Raw genomic sequence first — 15,492 nt, forward strand, 5'->3', positions numbered from 1 at the left:
CAACTCTTTTTGGAACCAGATTTAACAGCAATAAAATTGTGGTAATAAGTAGTTATTTATAATCCACTTAGCAAACAAATACAGCTGGGAACGTGCACACACAGGCAAACCCATTTTAAAAAATGTTTCTGGGAATATGCCAGTGCTTAGTACTCAGAGTTGGCCCATTAGCTAAGATGCCTAACCTGGTTTCTCAACTGGGTGACTTCATAGTCCTCATTTTCTGCACTTTCCATTTTTTGCCCAGACCTTTGCTTTGAGTGATAATCCTCAAAAAAAGGTATGAAACAAAATATCAGTGTGTCATTTGGCTGAGTCTATTTAAGTGTCTGCAATTTGCACACACTGATTCCTGCATCAAGACCTTTAATTAATGGCAATGCCCCTGAAAATTAGGATACCATAATTCTGTATATACATTGGTACCATCCACCGTCAAATCTCACATCACGGCTTAATTGCTTGGAAACACTTAAAAATCTGGCCAGCAGTTTAATAATAATAATAATAATAATAATAATAATAATAATAATAATTTAATCTCTCATTCCTGAATAAATAAAAACACCACAGAACTGTAACTATTAGCTCTTTTAGTTGCAATTTCAAAACACAAGACCAAATTATTGTATTTTACAGCAGCATCAGTGTGCATGGCACTTTACAAGAGAGCAGGTTTCAGTATTACAATCTCAGCGATCTCAGGTTCCAGGATTTACAATCTCAGAAAGTATGGGTAATGTCACTGAACTCTAGTTCCCACCGGCTTCAGCCCCCAAGCCCAATGGTCAAATATTATAGGAGTTGTAGTTCAGCAAGAGTGCCCCTGCCATGCTGTGGCCCTGAGGTTCCTCGCACCTGTTTTAAGCACATTCTCTTAAGGCTTACATACATGATCATCTCTTTTTATCTTCAATAGTCCTGTGAGATACGGAGGTTGAGAGGCAAGCCAGTTATTAAGGCTCCCAGCATTGTTCATTGTTCAGCAGGGATCAAGATAATTATGCCCTGCTTAAAGTTATTTTCTAGTATTGAAAAGCATGACAGCACACTGACAAAAAAATACAGACAAATTCTGCAATGTAGAAAAAAAGACACACACACAAAATAGTTAGGGAGTTTTATTGCAACCTGCATTTATAAGTATGTAAGATCAGAGTTCAGTATTTCCCATGTTAATTCTCAAAATAATCCATTTCCAACTCACTATTTTCTCAATTTTTCTTACTACTGTTGATCAAATTCTACTCTGCTGCCATATTTTTTAAAAAACAAATGTCCTCCCCTTATTACACAACTATGATTTTTTTTTTTTAAATTCAAGTGTATAGAAAGCTGTAAAGTACAAGATGATAACAGTACCCTTAACTTCAAATATGTTTCATAAAAAGATTACGTTTTCTGCAACACAACCCAGATCTGTTAAAATGGTTGGCTTCATTATTAGTAATAAATTAGTGGAACATTTGTTATTGTGGCACTTTAGTAGGTTAGATGTACATCCGTTGCATACTGCATTTATGCTATACTGTTCAGAGCAGGGAGCAAACTTTCAAACTCGCTCTGGTCTCCTTAAGGCGTTAGACGTTTAGGATCACGAGGGAACATAGATGTTTGCCTGACATTGGTCAGTCCAAGGAACAGCATGGTGACTCTTTCCAACCCTGTAAAATTAAATCCAGTCTCATCAGCTAGAAGACCAAGTGGTGTATACATATACAGATATACATGAACCAACAGAGTGGTTCATGAGTCACATCAAGCTTTGTACTCAATGTGCTCCTCTGCTGTACAGCCAGGAGGGGATAGAAAGTTTTCACTTTAGTTTTTAATTCAATGCAATTTAACAGGTCATCCAAACCCTAATCCGTGGTTAATTGAAACAAACCAACCCATGGCTAGTAGGCAGCTTGTTGGGTTTGGATGGAACACCAAGCTTGCAGTTCATCACAAACAGAAGAAAACACAGTTTGAGCTGCCACACTTGCTAAGAAGAATTTTGTTGGAGGGCATCACCACACCCCAAAGCCTCATATGCACATTAGCTTCTCCTGAGAGCGCTCTCATCCCTTAAACACTACCACATGCTCATTAGATCTGCAACACAAACCATTGCATCGCAGCAGGCTAAGCTCAAAATCCACTGTGTGGATCAGTGCTACAAATTCTTCAAAATATGTAATTTCTATTTCTATTAATATTTAAAGCAGCCTTATGCAAAAAGTACCACCAATCTGAAAGCCTGATATCCGAAGTTGTTTGGTTTTTTAGTTTGGCAAAGACGGGATCCAGCACCGTTTTTTACCAAGAAAAGAATGCAGGAGGCACTTACAGGATATACTGATTAACCTTTCCCAGGCTCACGGATTCATCTCCGTAAATCTACCCCTAGCTGTTTTGCCTTTAGCCTGGTTTCAGAGCTTGGTGAGATAAAAAGAGGATAGGAAGCAGAGGTGAGGTAGGTTAATCCCACCTTCTCTTATTCTGCAAATGCTTCCCTGGTCGTCCCCTCAATCAGCAATATGAGGGAAAGATGGGTTTGGGAAACCTGCATTTCCCTTCAAAATGTGAAAGTCTGTGAGGCTGGTGGGGCTAGAGCCCGGAACAATTTTCCTCCTCAGCTGAAGCCACACCAGAACAGTTAACAATGGAAAAGTATCCCATTGCTTGCTGTATTTGAGTAACATGGTTGTACAGTGGACGCTCGGGTTGTGAACATGATCCGTGCGGGAGGCATGTTCGCAACCCGCAGCGTTCATGACCTGCACATCTGCGCACGCGCGGGTTACAATTCGGCGCTTCTGCGCAAGCGCAAAGTGCAATTGAGCGCTTCTGCACATGCGCCGAAACCCGAAAGTAACCATCCCGGTACTTCCGGGTTCGGCGCGGTGCGCAACCCGAAATTGCGCAACCCAAAGCGTCTGTAACCCAGGGTATGACTGTACTATTTCGTGTTTGTCATGTGCTAATTACTGCCTGCAAAATTGTTCTTGTAAAATCAGCAAAGTTTTGCCATATAAAGCAAGTTGCATAACCTGTAAATGAAAAAGTGTTAAATAAATCGTCAGCTCTGTACTTGGGGAAAAAAATGTTCAAGTTTGGTCCAAATACAACCAGTGGAGGTGGGGGAGAATTAAATGAGTTTCGTCAAAACGCACTGAGTATTCTAGACTTTATATCATTACCTCTATTAACAGTAGGGATAAATCTCCATCAAATAAACAACTGCTTTCTTTCTTCATCATTCAATGCCCCACTAGTGGGAAGGGGGGCTGGGAAGGAAACACCACTGCTAACAAGCAGTAGGATTTTCTCCTTTGATTGTGGGCTTTTGAATCTTGTCCGATCATTTCCTTTGATAGTTGTCTTGTAAAAAGGAAAGCAAAGCTTAAAGCATGGATTGTTTTATAAATCTCAGAGATAAGAAGCTTAGGATGTTTCTCAAACATACACATCCCCGGTAAATCCAGGTTAGCTTTCCGAATTAAGCTCAAATGCTATGATCATCTTTGTTGTAAAACTGTCCTTCCATATGATGATAATCCAGGGCCAGAATACAATGAAAATAAAATAAGCTACGTTACCTATGCCACCACCAGCATGGGGAGGTGCACCAAAACGGAAGGAATCAATGTAAGACTTAATTTTCTCTAAATCTGTAAAAGAAATAGATTATTTTGCTTTACGTCCAATTCTTGTTAGCAGCACAGCAAAAGCATGCAGCATAAATAGAAAGAATACACATTAATCCAAAGTAGTTCAGTTTCTGGACAGCTCCCCCCCCCCCAACAGACTATTATTGTTTTGCACAAATCCAGTGTGCTTAGTAGCCAAGGCTGTGTTGATCCTGTTGTTGCTGTTTAAAAATTGAACAGAAGATATGAGTAGCAGCTCTGTTTAAGGGGTTACACCCCCACCCAAAAAAGTAAATCCACAGAACAGCAGATTATTGCTTTTGGCTTTAATATAGTACAAGGAAAGGCACCAGGTCCACTAGCCCCCAGGCCCACCTGTCCTTTCTGTAACTGACATCCTACCTGGGGACAATATTCTTTGATTTCCCTTCAGCAACTAACAAGTGCACGTTTACCAAATGATAAAATGATTACCCTGAAACACCTGCAGGTATCCAAATCCACTTTTGTGCATCCCCTGCATTTAAGTCCACCTGACAATTCAACGTATTTGATGGTTCCCTGAGCTTTTGGATGGATGGAACTGAAATATAATTGTAGCGAGACTGACAAATATTGTACAGAATAGAAACTCGTGACCTGGGGAAAGTTCCCTGGAACAGGTACCCTTAGAAAAGTTGTTTGTGGCTGAAACTTGTTGGACACATTTGTTATATATGTTGCTAAGACACTTGCTAAGACTAAGATCCTACAATTAGGGCCCATCAAAATCAACATAGTTAGATACCGCTTAATTTCAATGGGAAGTAACTTAAATTTGGATCTAACCATTATATTTCTATACAAAGAATAAGGCTTCCATTTCCTGCTCTAATCTCTCCTCTTCATATCCTTGTTGCATGCATTGATTTGAAAGTGAAAGACAGGAATATACATATATATATGTATCTGAAATATTACCAATGCCATGATGCAAAGCTCTCTCAGTCAGCAGCTGAGGATCGTGAACTCGCTGAGCCCCAGACAAAATTTCTTCTCCCCTCATGAACATATCATAGGAGTTGGATGTTTTCTTTAAAAAAAAGATTGCATTTTAATAACTAGCAGTTAAACGGTATGCAAAATTTGGCCGTTGTTAAGCGCAGATTATGCCCATCCCACTTCCAACGAAGAAGGCAGGCCTCTCCTTCCCTTGTGTCCACTGCTTTCAAAACTGCTGAAACTGTAAGTACAATAGCAGCATCTTTTTCCATTGGAGATCATGGGACTTGTAGTAAGAAAAACAAACACCTGCTGCTAGCATTGGTTTTAGTTCCCGAAGGAGCCTGTGCAAAGGACAATGATCAGTTCAGATTATGAGACCCATACCTACTCAACACCTGACTTTAAACTTACTACATGAATATGGTATAATTGTGGCACAAACTCTATGCCAGGCCAATCCCCTATTGACACCTGAAAGTGGCCTGCAATGTTCCATCATATTTCACAGCAATCAAAACACTGATAAGCATGCAACAATTTACTTACAGGATTTGCTGGATCTGGCATTGTGTAGAAAGGTCTTACAGCCAGAGGATATTTGTCAAGAATATAGAAGTCAGTGTCATACTGCAAAAGACCAGGTATACATAAAATTAAGGTTTGTTTTTTTTGAAGGAAAGAGGTTTTAAAAAACAATAACTAAATAATACATATCTAAAAATCTGAACATTTCACAACACATGATTCTGCTAATCAGTTAATTCCAACAAGTTAAAGTATCACGCAGGCTCTAAGACAGCATAATAAAAACACTATAAAATTCTATATGAATGACCTGCTACAAATGTTAACATTTTCCTGTGTCAAGCATACCTGTTCAGACTTGTTCCAAAAATACACTTTACTGCTATATTAAGGACTCAAAGTAATTTTTAAAAGGTTTACCTTTTCCTTCACCAGTCGACCCAAGAGCTTTTCACTTGGTGTACTGAAAGCAAAGATTTTAAGGTTCAGGTTAAAGCAGCTTTTTTATAGTTCGTGTTTCTGAGTCTTTATGCACTGATCTTTGAAAAGCTGTACAAATCCCACAAATGAGAAAATACGTGTGTAGATCCACTCATGTCATTTAATTGTTTTAGGCCAACCCTGGATGAATGTGATACTGTATTACTGGTCATGGGAGCCAGACAAGCTCAAAATGTTGGATCAGGAGTGACTGGTTTTATTGCCTGCCGCCCAAGCCTGCAGTGGGCTTTATTCCCTGCTGGTCTCTGCTTCGCCACATGACTAGCAGGGACCAGACCAGACTCTGCAGTATGTTATGCAGAGGCGGCTATGCAGTCACTATTTGTATACTCCACTTCCATATATTGCATTCAAAGTAGTGCCTACACAATTAATTGTTTTGCTAAATGTGTCTGTGAGAACCAAGATTGGCACTGGTATAGTACACTTCGTTTCCTGCAGTGGGAGTGCCCTCCCTGTATGCTTTCCATTCTCCAGTACACAACTGGCATCTTTAGGCACACTCCACTTAGGATCACTGATTGCCAGCTTCAGGCAATTCAAAGCACCACAGAGATTTTTTTAAAAAAGGAAACTACTATAATACTTATAGCAAAAGGGCCAACGCTACACATTTTTCTTTTGCAGTAGGGTGGTCAGGACATTTGTTTACTCCTGAGATATTGTGAGCCTATAAAGAGACACATAACCATCTGGAGAAGCAGACAGAAAGTAAGCTGTCACTGCTTTACAGAATTGTGTGTCTTCATTATACAGAAACTATGTTAAGTCAAAGTAATATTTCCTAGGGAAGCTTATATGGGAATAAGACCCATTGACTCCAATGGATGCATTTCTGAATAAGCATACATACAACCAAACTGTTAGGATGTTCAAGCCTCTATAAGGAACGTAGTTCACAAACATGGAAGCCAGACTTATTTTGTGCAGAAGACAAATTTAATCAGAAGGCTTTGCATCATCTGTTGATTAACTGGACAGGTCAACTATTTGTTTTGGTAAATAATCTCCATTAAATTAATTTTATGTTCCAGAATGAACTATTGTAATCCCAGGACCGAGGATTTTCAGTTTGTTTGTTTGTTTGTTTTAAAGCAGACCACTGTTTACAGAAAGAAGAAGCTGTTACACTGCTCTGGGTGGTCTAGGATGAATTAAGGGACAAGAGAGAGACTTCAGGGCCACACAGATTTGGGTTGACCTGTTTATAGACAGCTCCTGGCTATACTGCACCACCAGGTTTGTTCCCTCCACTTAAGAGCTTGGATTCTGGAACAGATGTTTTATACTACCTGGAATGGTGAGAAACAAACATTTAAGGTGCTCTCCACACATCACATTCTTAACAAGGGGATTTATTTTAATGGGGCGTCTCTCTGTTTTGTGCATGAGTGCATAATGGTGGCAATTCCTATAGCTGGAAAAGTGTGACAGGCTTCTGTTGGCATTCCAGCAAATGTATGAACTGTTTTCACAGCGACATGTAATCCAAATGTAGTCCCAAAATGGTTACATCTGCAATACCAATAGATAAGGCACTAATCTTTCCCACCAACATGAATGTACCTGAGATCATCTTCATCCCCCATCTCTACTCCAGCTTCCCGAAGCATGGCCAGAGCTTCTCGGTACTCCAGCCTCAACGTCGGCTCCAAGAACTTGAATGGTTCGCATGGAAATTGTTTGCTCACAGTCTGGATCTCCGTTTGAAACCTTCACGTAAAAAAAAATAAATGCAATTTTCAACAAAAGCAAAAACACAGAAAAGGCACTACCCTTCTTCGCCACAAGAGCTCACTCTGACACCATGCAACATTTATGATCTATGTTTTTCTGACTTCCTTCACCAACAAAAAAGATTGGTTGAAATGCGAGGAGATTTTCATCATCAGATCTCAGGGAGTAAGAAGGAGCACATGCAAGACCCTCAGGTACCCTGGGCCTAAACTATGAAGGGTCCTAAAGGCAAACATTGGCACTTGAATTTAGCCTGGAAACAACCTGCAACCACGAATCTCATATAAAACAGGTTATAATGGAAAATCAAATTGGCTGCTGTATTCTGAACCAGTTGCTGTTTCCAGGCAGCCACACCCTGTCTTGAGGGCATTATGGTAGCCAACTGTAGGGGTTATCAGTAAATGTGCTACTGTATTCATATTGCTATTTTCCACAAAAAGCTGCAAAAAGTTGTTGCTGCTCCTGGCCTGGCCACAGTTTCAAGCTGGGCATATAGAAGGGGACTGTGGTCCAAGAGAATTCTGAAGCTACGAGCCTAAGTATCCTCCAGAATGTTATGAAACTGTCTTGTATGAGGTGTGATGCCAAAGTGGGAAAGCATGCTAAGCCTTTGTAACAACAATACTAACTGTAATGTACATGGCTATGTGGCAGCCCTTGCATCCGAGAGCAGCCTATGGCCTTACCATTCCATCCACAAAACCTGTGGGTTGCCCTTCGACGCAGCCCAGAAAGCTGTTGTCGGGAGGAAGACAGCAAAAGGAAACAGTTCATGGCCTACAACCTAATCCTAAAGTGGGCCAAGGGGCTGTACATCATTCCCATGGCATATATATCCTTACCGTTCTGTAGTCTACAATAGGGAGCGAATGGATTTCATGCCAAAGGGATCTGTTTGGCTTTTCCCCAGAAATCTGAATTCCACCAGCAAAATGCAAGTGTAAATAGTAGTTTAGAAAGAGGGCTTGATGCTTCCAGTTAAGGAATGAGTGCATCTTCGTCCAGGAATTTATTTTCAGGGCCAAAACGTGAGCACTCAGTTCTTTCACCCCAACCCATTCTTGCAAAACCGCCCCCCCAGCCCCAATTATATTTGTTTCAGCAGCCTAGCTTGGAAACAAAAGTTGCTGCTATTGTTACACAACTCAGGATCAAGTATCAAATGTACTTCAGATATTCCAGAGATCTCCCAGTAGATCTATTCTCTGCCCACCCCTGGTCTAGAATGGGTTTGTGTGTGAAAGAGCTGAGTGCTCAGTTTTGGCCCTGAAAACAGATTCCTGGACGAAGATGCACTTGTTCCTTAATTGTAAGCGTATTCTCTGCCCACCCCTGGTCTATAAAAAAAGAATATTAGGGGCCAAAAAGGATGATACGTGAGAAGAAATCTGAAAGGCAGTTCAGCAGGGCAAGAACAAGTATTCACAAGCTGTATCAGACTAAAGGACCACACAGCCCAGCACTCTGTATCCAACACTGACTAGTTTGATGCTCCACAAAGCTCACAAACAGGGCAATGAATTGAGAGAGTCACCTATGTTGTTCAGCGGCATAACACCTATGAACACAGAGGCTCCTTCTTAGCTATTATAACCAAGAAAGGCCTATTCATGAATCTATTTAATCCTTTTAAGAAGCCATCAAGGCAATGAATTCCAGCAGTTCATACTGCATTAGAGAAACAAAGAAATGCTTTTATGCTCGTCTTTAACCTGCTGCCATTCTATTATTTCACTGACTTACGGTCCATCAGTAGAAAGAAAAAGAGATTTCTCTCTACTCATGTGGTTCCTCGTATGCAAGATCATGCTTATGCCCTGCTAGCAGACTTCAGTATCAAAAACTGTACTTCTTGAAAGATAGAAAAAGCTGAGATTTGGTGTACAGATAGTCAAAAGTTATCCTGATTACAGATCCATCTGGCAACAGGGTACTTTTATGACTGTTGCCTGTAAGACATGATACAAACTCTCTTTCTCACATTAGCTTTGGCACTCCAGACAACATTAAATAGCCTCTCATTTTCTATGGTTTCTATAGCATGTAATTTACTTCTTACCTTTCTTGGAGTCCTTTGAATATCTGCACCATGGTGTCTGCGATCTCATCCACCACCTCATGATAATGGTAATTAAAGGCCATTTCAATATCCAGACCAACAAACTCTGTCAGGTGTCTATGAGTATTAGAGTCTTCTGCCCTAAACACTATACAAAGGGGGAGAACGTTTTAAATTACTTTAAGATCCCGAACAAATGGGTCTCAGTAGAGACTAGCTTCAGACAGACACTCTAGCACCAAATTACTATTTTAAATAGACAGAACAATAGCTCTTATCTGAAACAGGACTCTAATCTCCTGCCAGAGAGACCCCTGTTAAACCCAAAATGGTCATTGTGGCAGTAAAATTTCTGCAAGTGACTCTGAATCCTGGCAAGGAGGTGCTGTTGGCTCCCCTGGGAGATAACAGTTCAACAACAGCTGTCCATGCTCTGAGTTGGGAGCTAAACCACTAGATCAGGACAAATACAGGGCTCTTTCTGTGACTTGAGAGTGCAGCTCCTATCTGAAAACCGCAGTCTGTGCTATTCCCAAACTTGTGAAGATTTAGAACAGTAACACACACCAGTGTGCATGTAGGTCCTTTGAACACCATCAAGAAACAATTTAAGCCAACAATGAAGTCAGTGAGACTTACAAATATTTTTGTATTATCTCAGAATATTTCATATATTACACAGGGTGGTATTTCTCCTGCCATGGAAAAGTAGCTTTTATCTCTATCTCCACCCACATTTTATATTATGGTACCTATGATCCAGGGTCTCTGTGTCAACCAATACTTTGTGCAATTTCTCTCCATCAAAAAGAAATAGGAGGGGGCAGGAGCTAAAGTAGTGCAGTGTTGGTGTGCAGCACTTGGTTCTTATATTCAAGAATATGTTTGGGGATATGAGGCGCACGGATTGCTCTACAATACAAAAATGAGTACAGTACTCCCCTGTAATTTATAGCTCAGGGAAGGGGAGAGGGAAGATAAGCACATGCTATCTATGATGATAATCCAAACTGATATATTGTGAAAAACCAGAACATGAAAATATTTTGCACCGTCTAATTTAGGATGTATTGATTTTCAGCAAGCCCACATTAATAAAACCTCTAGGGCTGCCAAGCTTGTAGGCTTCTATTAAGCTCATCGAGAGATTAACCATTACAGTTGCAGTCATCTTTTTCTCTGCCAGGAAACAGCTGTATGATACTTCCAACAACCACTAGAGAACACCATTGCTCTGTTCACTGTTCTCACGTCAGCTGAAAATATTACATTTGTTCCGCCTGCAAACCCTGTCAAACTGCCATATGGATTAGCAGCCTTTGCATGAAACTTTTGTTTGGTTTGCAGATTAGAAAGGAAAAGGCCTCGCAATGCTCAGTACGTGCATAACCTGAACATTTAGTGCACGCTGGCTCCAGAGACATGACTGTTGCATTAGTAAGAAAGGGGGAAAAACAAAAGAGCTTTCCTCACCTGGCCCAATGCAGAAAACCTTGTCAAAGTCAGCACAGATACACATTTGCTTATAAAGCTGTGGGGACTGTGCAAGGTAGGCACTGCTTTTGAAGTAAGAAACAGTAAACACATTGGCACCACCTTCGCTGGCAGCTGAAAAATAAATGCATTTATCTATAAAGCAGGAGCAAACTTAAGTGATGTATTTTTCTTGATTCCTTCAATTATTGCATGCAACTGACAATTCAGCAAGTACACTTTCAGAGATGAAAATGGAATGTTTAAACACTTTCTCCAAGGGTCAGAAGACACCAGCCAGCGCCATTTTGCTGACTGAGGTAAATTACAAGATGGCACTTCCCCTCCAACACAACCGCCACTCCACATATAGAAGCTGCCTGGCAAATGAATCTTACTTCGACATGGTCAATAGGATAGCATCAGACAGACCCAATGGCAGTGTTCTAGGGAGGGTATACACAGCTCTAATGTCCAGCAAAGGTGAATGGCCACAGAGTTCAGGAGGAATGGCTGTAGGGACTGCTGCCACCGCCCCAGCACCTGAAGCAACTGCCACACACTACCTAAAAATAGGGCTGGCCATAGTAATAATGCCTGACACATTTGGTATCACCTAGGTCTGTGTTGTTAGGGTCGACAGACCCAAGCCTTCTGCAATATGCTGGAATGAAGAGCAACCTTCCAAGCCCGATTCTCACCTTCTTTCCCTATCTATGGTGCTAAAATGGACTTAAAACCAAGACAAGCTAAAATGCCTGCTCCAGAAGAGGAGGAATGTGGCATGAGGCATTCAGGTGGGGTTTTATAGGAGAAGGGAGGAACTGCAATAAGAATGTTGCGTCGCAATCCATATTTTACTATTTCCATTCCTTTCCAGACTATGGATTTTGGCTTCACACAGCCAATGGCAGTGAGAGGGGGCAGGTGGGTGGCTTGTCTGTAGGTCCCAGTGGGCACATGAATTGGCTGTTGCCAGCCATTGCTGTAACTACACAATATAGTTTGTTTTCTATGCTTGTCATATTGCCTTTGGTTGAAAGCAGCCTTGCATTTAAGCAGTAGCCTAGTAGCCACCGGTGACAAGGAGCTCTGTGTAGAGGAGTGAACAGGCTGGCAAAGGAGAAATGAAGCAGTATATCCACCCTGTGTCCAGCAAACAAACCAAGAAAGGAACAGGAGAAGCCCCCCCCCCATATGAACCAAATACATAAATGCAAAAGTTAGCTGCTGTGGGAAAGATAGATCTCTCTGTCTCTCTTCTGCCAGCCCCAAGCAGCCTAGGAAGCCTTTCTGCAGGCCAGCTCATTTTTCTGGGCTTCAAGACTGGTTAAACAGATGTAGAAACCTACACAAAATGCTAAGGAATAAGCCTGTTTCTCTACCCTGAGATTACTGGAGAGTGCACCAACTTTTGTTTTTCCAAAGGATACAGCAGCATCTTTTTTTAAAAGAAAAGAAAAGAAAAGGTTTTAATGTGCAATTGATTACTTAAAAATCAGTGAATCCTCTATAGTTTGATAATATACTCCCCCCCACCTGCACAATAGTGTACTGCCTCCAAAATTGCAAATTTATTTGAATCTATTACAAATAACCAGTACATACCAGAAATAATCTTTGGAGTCTGAATTTCCACAAACCCCTTGTGAATGAGTGTTTCTCGAAAAAGCTGGCAAATGCCAGACTGCAGGCGAAAGACAGCTTGGCTAGTGGAGGTCTGTTAAAGAGAAGATATTACACTAAGATTTCTAGCTTTATTTCACTTGCTGGACACTCTTTGAATTTTATCAGGACAACAGATTTCATTAAACAGTTCTCTCAAGAGAAATTTTTATTACCCAAAGGCCTGCAGAGGAAACTTTCTGATGGGTTTGCACAAAAAGAGCAAGCGAAGCTGCTAAAAATCTGTACCAACAGTTGAGACAAAGGGGTTGCTTAACTTTTATTCATCATATAGATATACAGGTAAGGCATTTAGACAAAAGTTACAAAGGTACAACTGTCTTCTATAGAACGACATTATAGCATTCTGCTACCAATAGCTGAATCCGCTCTACAGTAGTCGTTGCACTCATCCATAATGAATATATAGAAGTAAAAATAATGCTTAATGTAAACTAGATAAAAAAACCAAATTGATAAAATATATTGAGAGAGGCTATACAAAGTCACCCACTCCCGTCACCCACACACAGCAAAGAAAAGTCAGCTCAATACAGAGTTGAAGGTAAAATCTAATGCAGTGATGGGTGTGGGGGGGGGACCTTCTGCCATTTCTCCCCTCCAATACAATAGTTCTTCTTCCAAAACAGAGACAAGCTTGATACTCCTCAGAGATCACAGAGATTGCTTGCCTGCAAAACAGTTAACATACATGCAAATCAAGAACCCTGAGGTTTATTGTGAAGAAACAATAAAGAATAGTTAAAAGCAAACCCACAACTGCGTTGGCAACATACAGCTGCATGTGTCTTTACAGTAATGACATTTTTTATCCTCCCCTTCCCCCACCATCCGTGCCTCCTAAATAAGGATGTGCGTCACTGTTCTGTTTACTGCAACTTTTTCAAGATGCCTACCTTTTCAGTTAGGTTGAGATGTGTGGTTTTTCACATGACATGACGCCAAGCCACAGATGTGCAGAAACGAATACAAATGTGATACATCTGTCAGGGTTTTTTTTGTTTTCAAATAAAGTTGCTTTTTCGTTTTTGTTTTAAACACAACGGACTGCATTTTTTAAACCAAAGCTTGCTTTCATTTCTTCACTGGGAAGTTACAGATTCTAGTTAATTAAAATAGTGCGAGAAAGTGGCTGGTACCATCTTTCTGGTTTGGTTTCCCACCCCCCTCTATTTTGTTTTTAGCCACGTGAGATCTTAACCACAGTCACACTGCGTTCCTAAAGTAGAGGGTTCAGCGCAACCTGGCTTTGTTTTCAGCTGACTGGTGGAAATAAAGTCTGGCTTGAAGTGCAGAGGCTCATCTCTAACAAACATACAAGCTCATCTCTAACAAAGCTGTGCAAAGTACAGGAGGCATAGCTGCAAGGAAGCACAGCATGAGATGTGCTTTATGTGACGCACACAAGACTGTGTTCTGCACAAACAAAACAAAAAGACTCGTAGAAGAGAGTGAAAACTAAGCAACCACCGGCGGCTTAGTCTCACCACAACCACCCCATAATATATTTAGCCTACATTTAAAAATATATACAAACGCTTGCACAACATGTTTGTTGGAGAGCACTTGATTTGCTGTCTTGCTAAATAATAAGAGCAATGGACTGAATATAGAGTTTGGCTTTTGGGTTCATTACAACAGCCTGAATGTATTATACAATCTGATGAGCTATTTTGTTAACTAGGCTAGTACAGTATATGATTAGTACAGTACAGAATAGTACAGTATATGGGGAAACCCAGCCAGATGGGCAGGGTATAAATAGTGAAATTATTATTATTATTATTACTAAGTGCTGCCAGATCTACACTGCATTTTAGTTTACCATCAAAAATAGTTCTGCTGTAAAAAAACCTAACCATTAAAAAAAAATTAACATCTTCACAAGCAACTAGGCTTTGGCAAATTTCTAGGGCTAAAAACAGAAGCAGATGCTTTCAATCTCTCTCTCGCAGACCCGGTGGAGAAAAGCGAGGGGCACATGAGCCCTCACATTCTCATATCTCATTAAGCCATAGTTTGGCTCACTGTCACATGTGAACAAGACCAATGTCAACAATATTAGGTTAGATGCATGAATGGTCTGTCCCTATATAAGGCCAAACCCAGAGAACTAACAGATTTCTGTCAATAAGCAGCATTTGGATGCTCTTTTATTTCTTCCTCCTTACTCGAAGTTTAAGGAAAGCAAATCATGTTAAATATATATTTTTAGGTGACTTCTAACAATGACACCCCTAAATAGCAAATAACCTCTATAGACCAAACCCTGGCCAATGAATTCTAATCCAGGGGCTAAGTTTTAGTACAGCAGAGCTCTATCTTTAACTAGGAAAGAAAAGGAACCTTGAGTTACTATCTAATCCTCAAATTCAGCTGACATATCTAGCAAAGTAGCACAATGTGCTGCCACAGGCCCTAAAACTAAAATTCTTGATATGGGACCCTACAACAAAAGCTGTGGAAAAGCAATTTGATGGAGACAAATGATCACTGCTCAAGAAAATATACTGCAAGATCCCCAAGACTGGAAGTTGAACCTTAAGCAGGTTTTGACCTTGAAGTGAAGATGCAGATTAGGGAACAGACAATAAACAAAGGCTGAACTTGTTTCTGTTACCTAATTTATTACTGAGTAATTCCCAGATTAGATTAGATATGTAACCACAACATTTACGTCAACTCAACTAGGGCAAATCCTTTTTGGTTGTTTGTTTCAAAGTGTCACAATGAAGCCTTAGATAATAATTAAAAAGAAGGGAACAATTTTGGTTCTCCCTTGTCGAAGGTGGCTAAAGTCTGAGTTTCATGTGCTAACAGAAGTCCACTTTAAAGAAATAGCATAGGAATCTCTGAATCACAGGCTACAAGACTCTGATATCAATTTGC

At 40.5% G+C, this 15,492-nt stretch overlaps 1 protein-coding gene across 1 annotated transcript in view; it reads right to left on the minus strand.

Moving 5' to 3' along the window:
• Positions 1-1,105: 1,105 nt before the first annotated feature.
• DARS1 (aspartyl-tRNA synthetase 1) overlaps positions 1,106-15,492 on the minus strand; it is a 50,484-nt gene continuing 36,097 nt past the window's right edge. Inside the window, exons 8-16 of the mRNA XM_083494328.1 lie at positions 12,526-12,637; positions 10,918-11,052; positions 9,445-9,592; positions 7,212-7,358; positions 5,565-5,607; positions 5,166-5,246; positions 4,596-4,707; positions 3,585-3,656; positions 1,106-1,664 (exon numbers count right to left, since the gene is read on the minus strand). Coding sequence (XP_083350454.1) covers positions 1,573-1,664; positions 3,585-3,656; positions 4,596-4,707; positions 5,166-5,246; positions 5,565-5,607; positions 7,212-7,358; positions 9,445-9,592; positions 10,918-11,052; positions 12,526-12,637 — 942 coding nt within the window. The 3' untranslated portion in view covers positions 1,106-1,572. The remainder of the gene's footprint in view (positions 1,665-3,584; positions 3,657-4,595; positions 4,708-5,165; positions 5,247-5,564; positions 5,608-7,211; positions 7,359-9,444; positions 9,593-10,917; positions 11,053-12,525; positions 12,638-15,492) is intronic.

This window comes from Podarcis liolepis, assembly GCF_965112155.1.
Source record: "Podarcis liolepis genome assembly, chromosome: 1".
Lineage (NCBI taxonomy): Eukaryota > Metazoa > Chordata > Lepidosauria > Squamata > Lacertidae > Podarcis > Podarcis liolepis.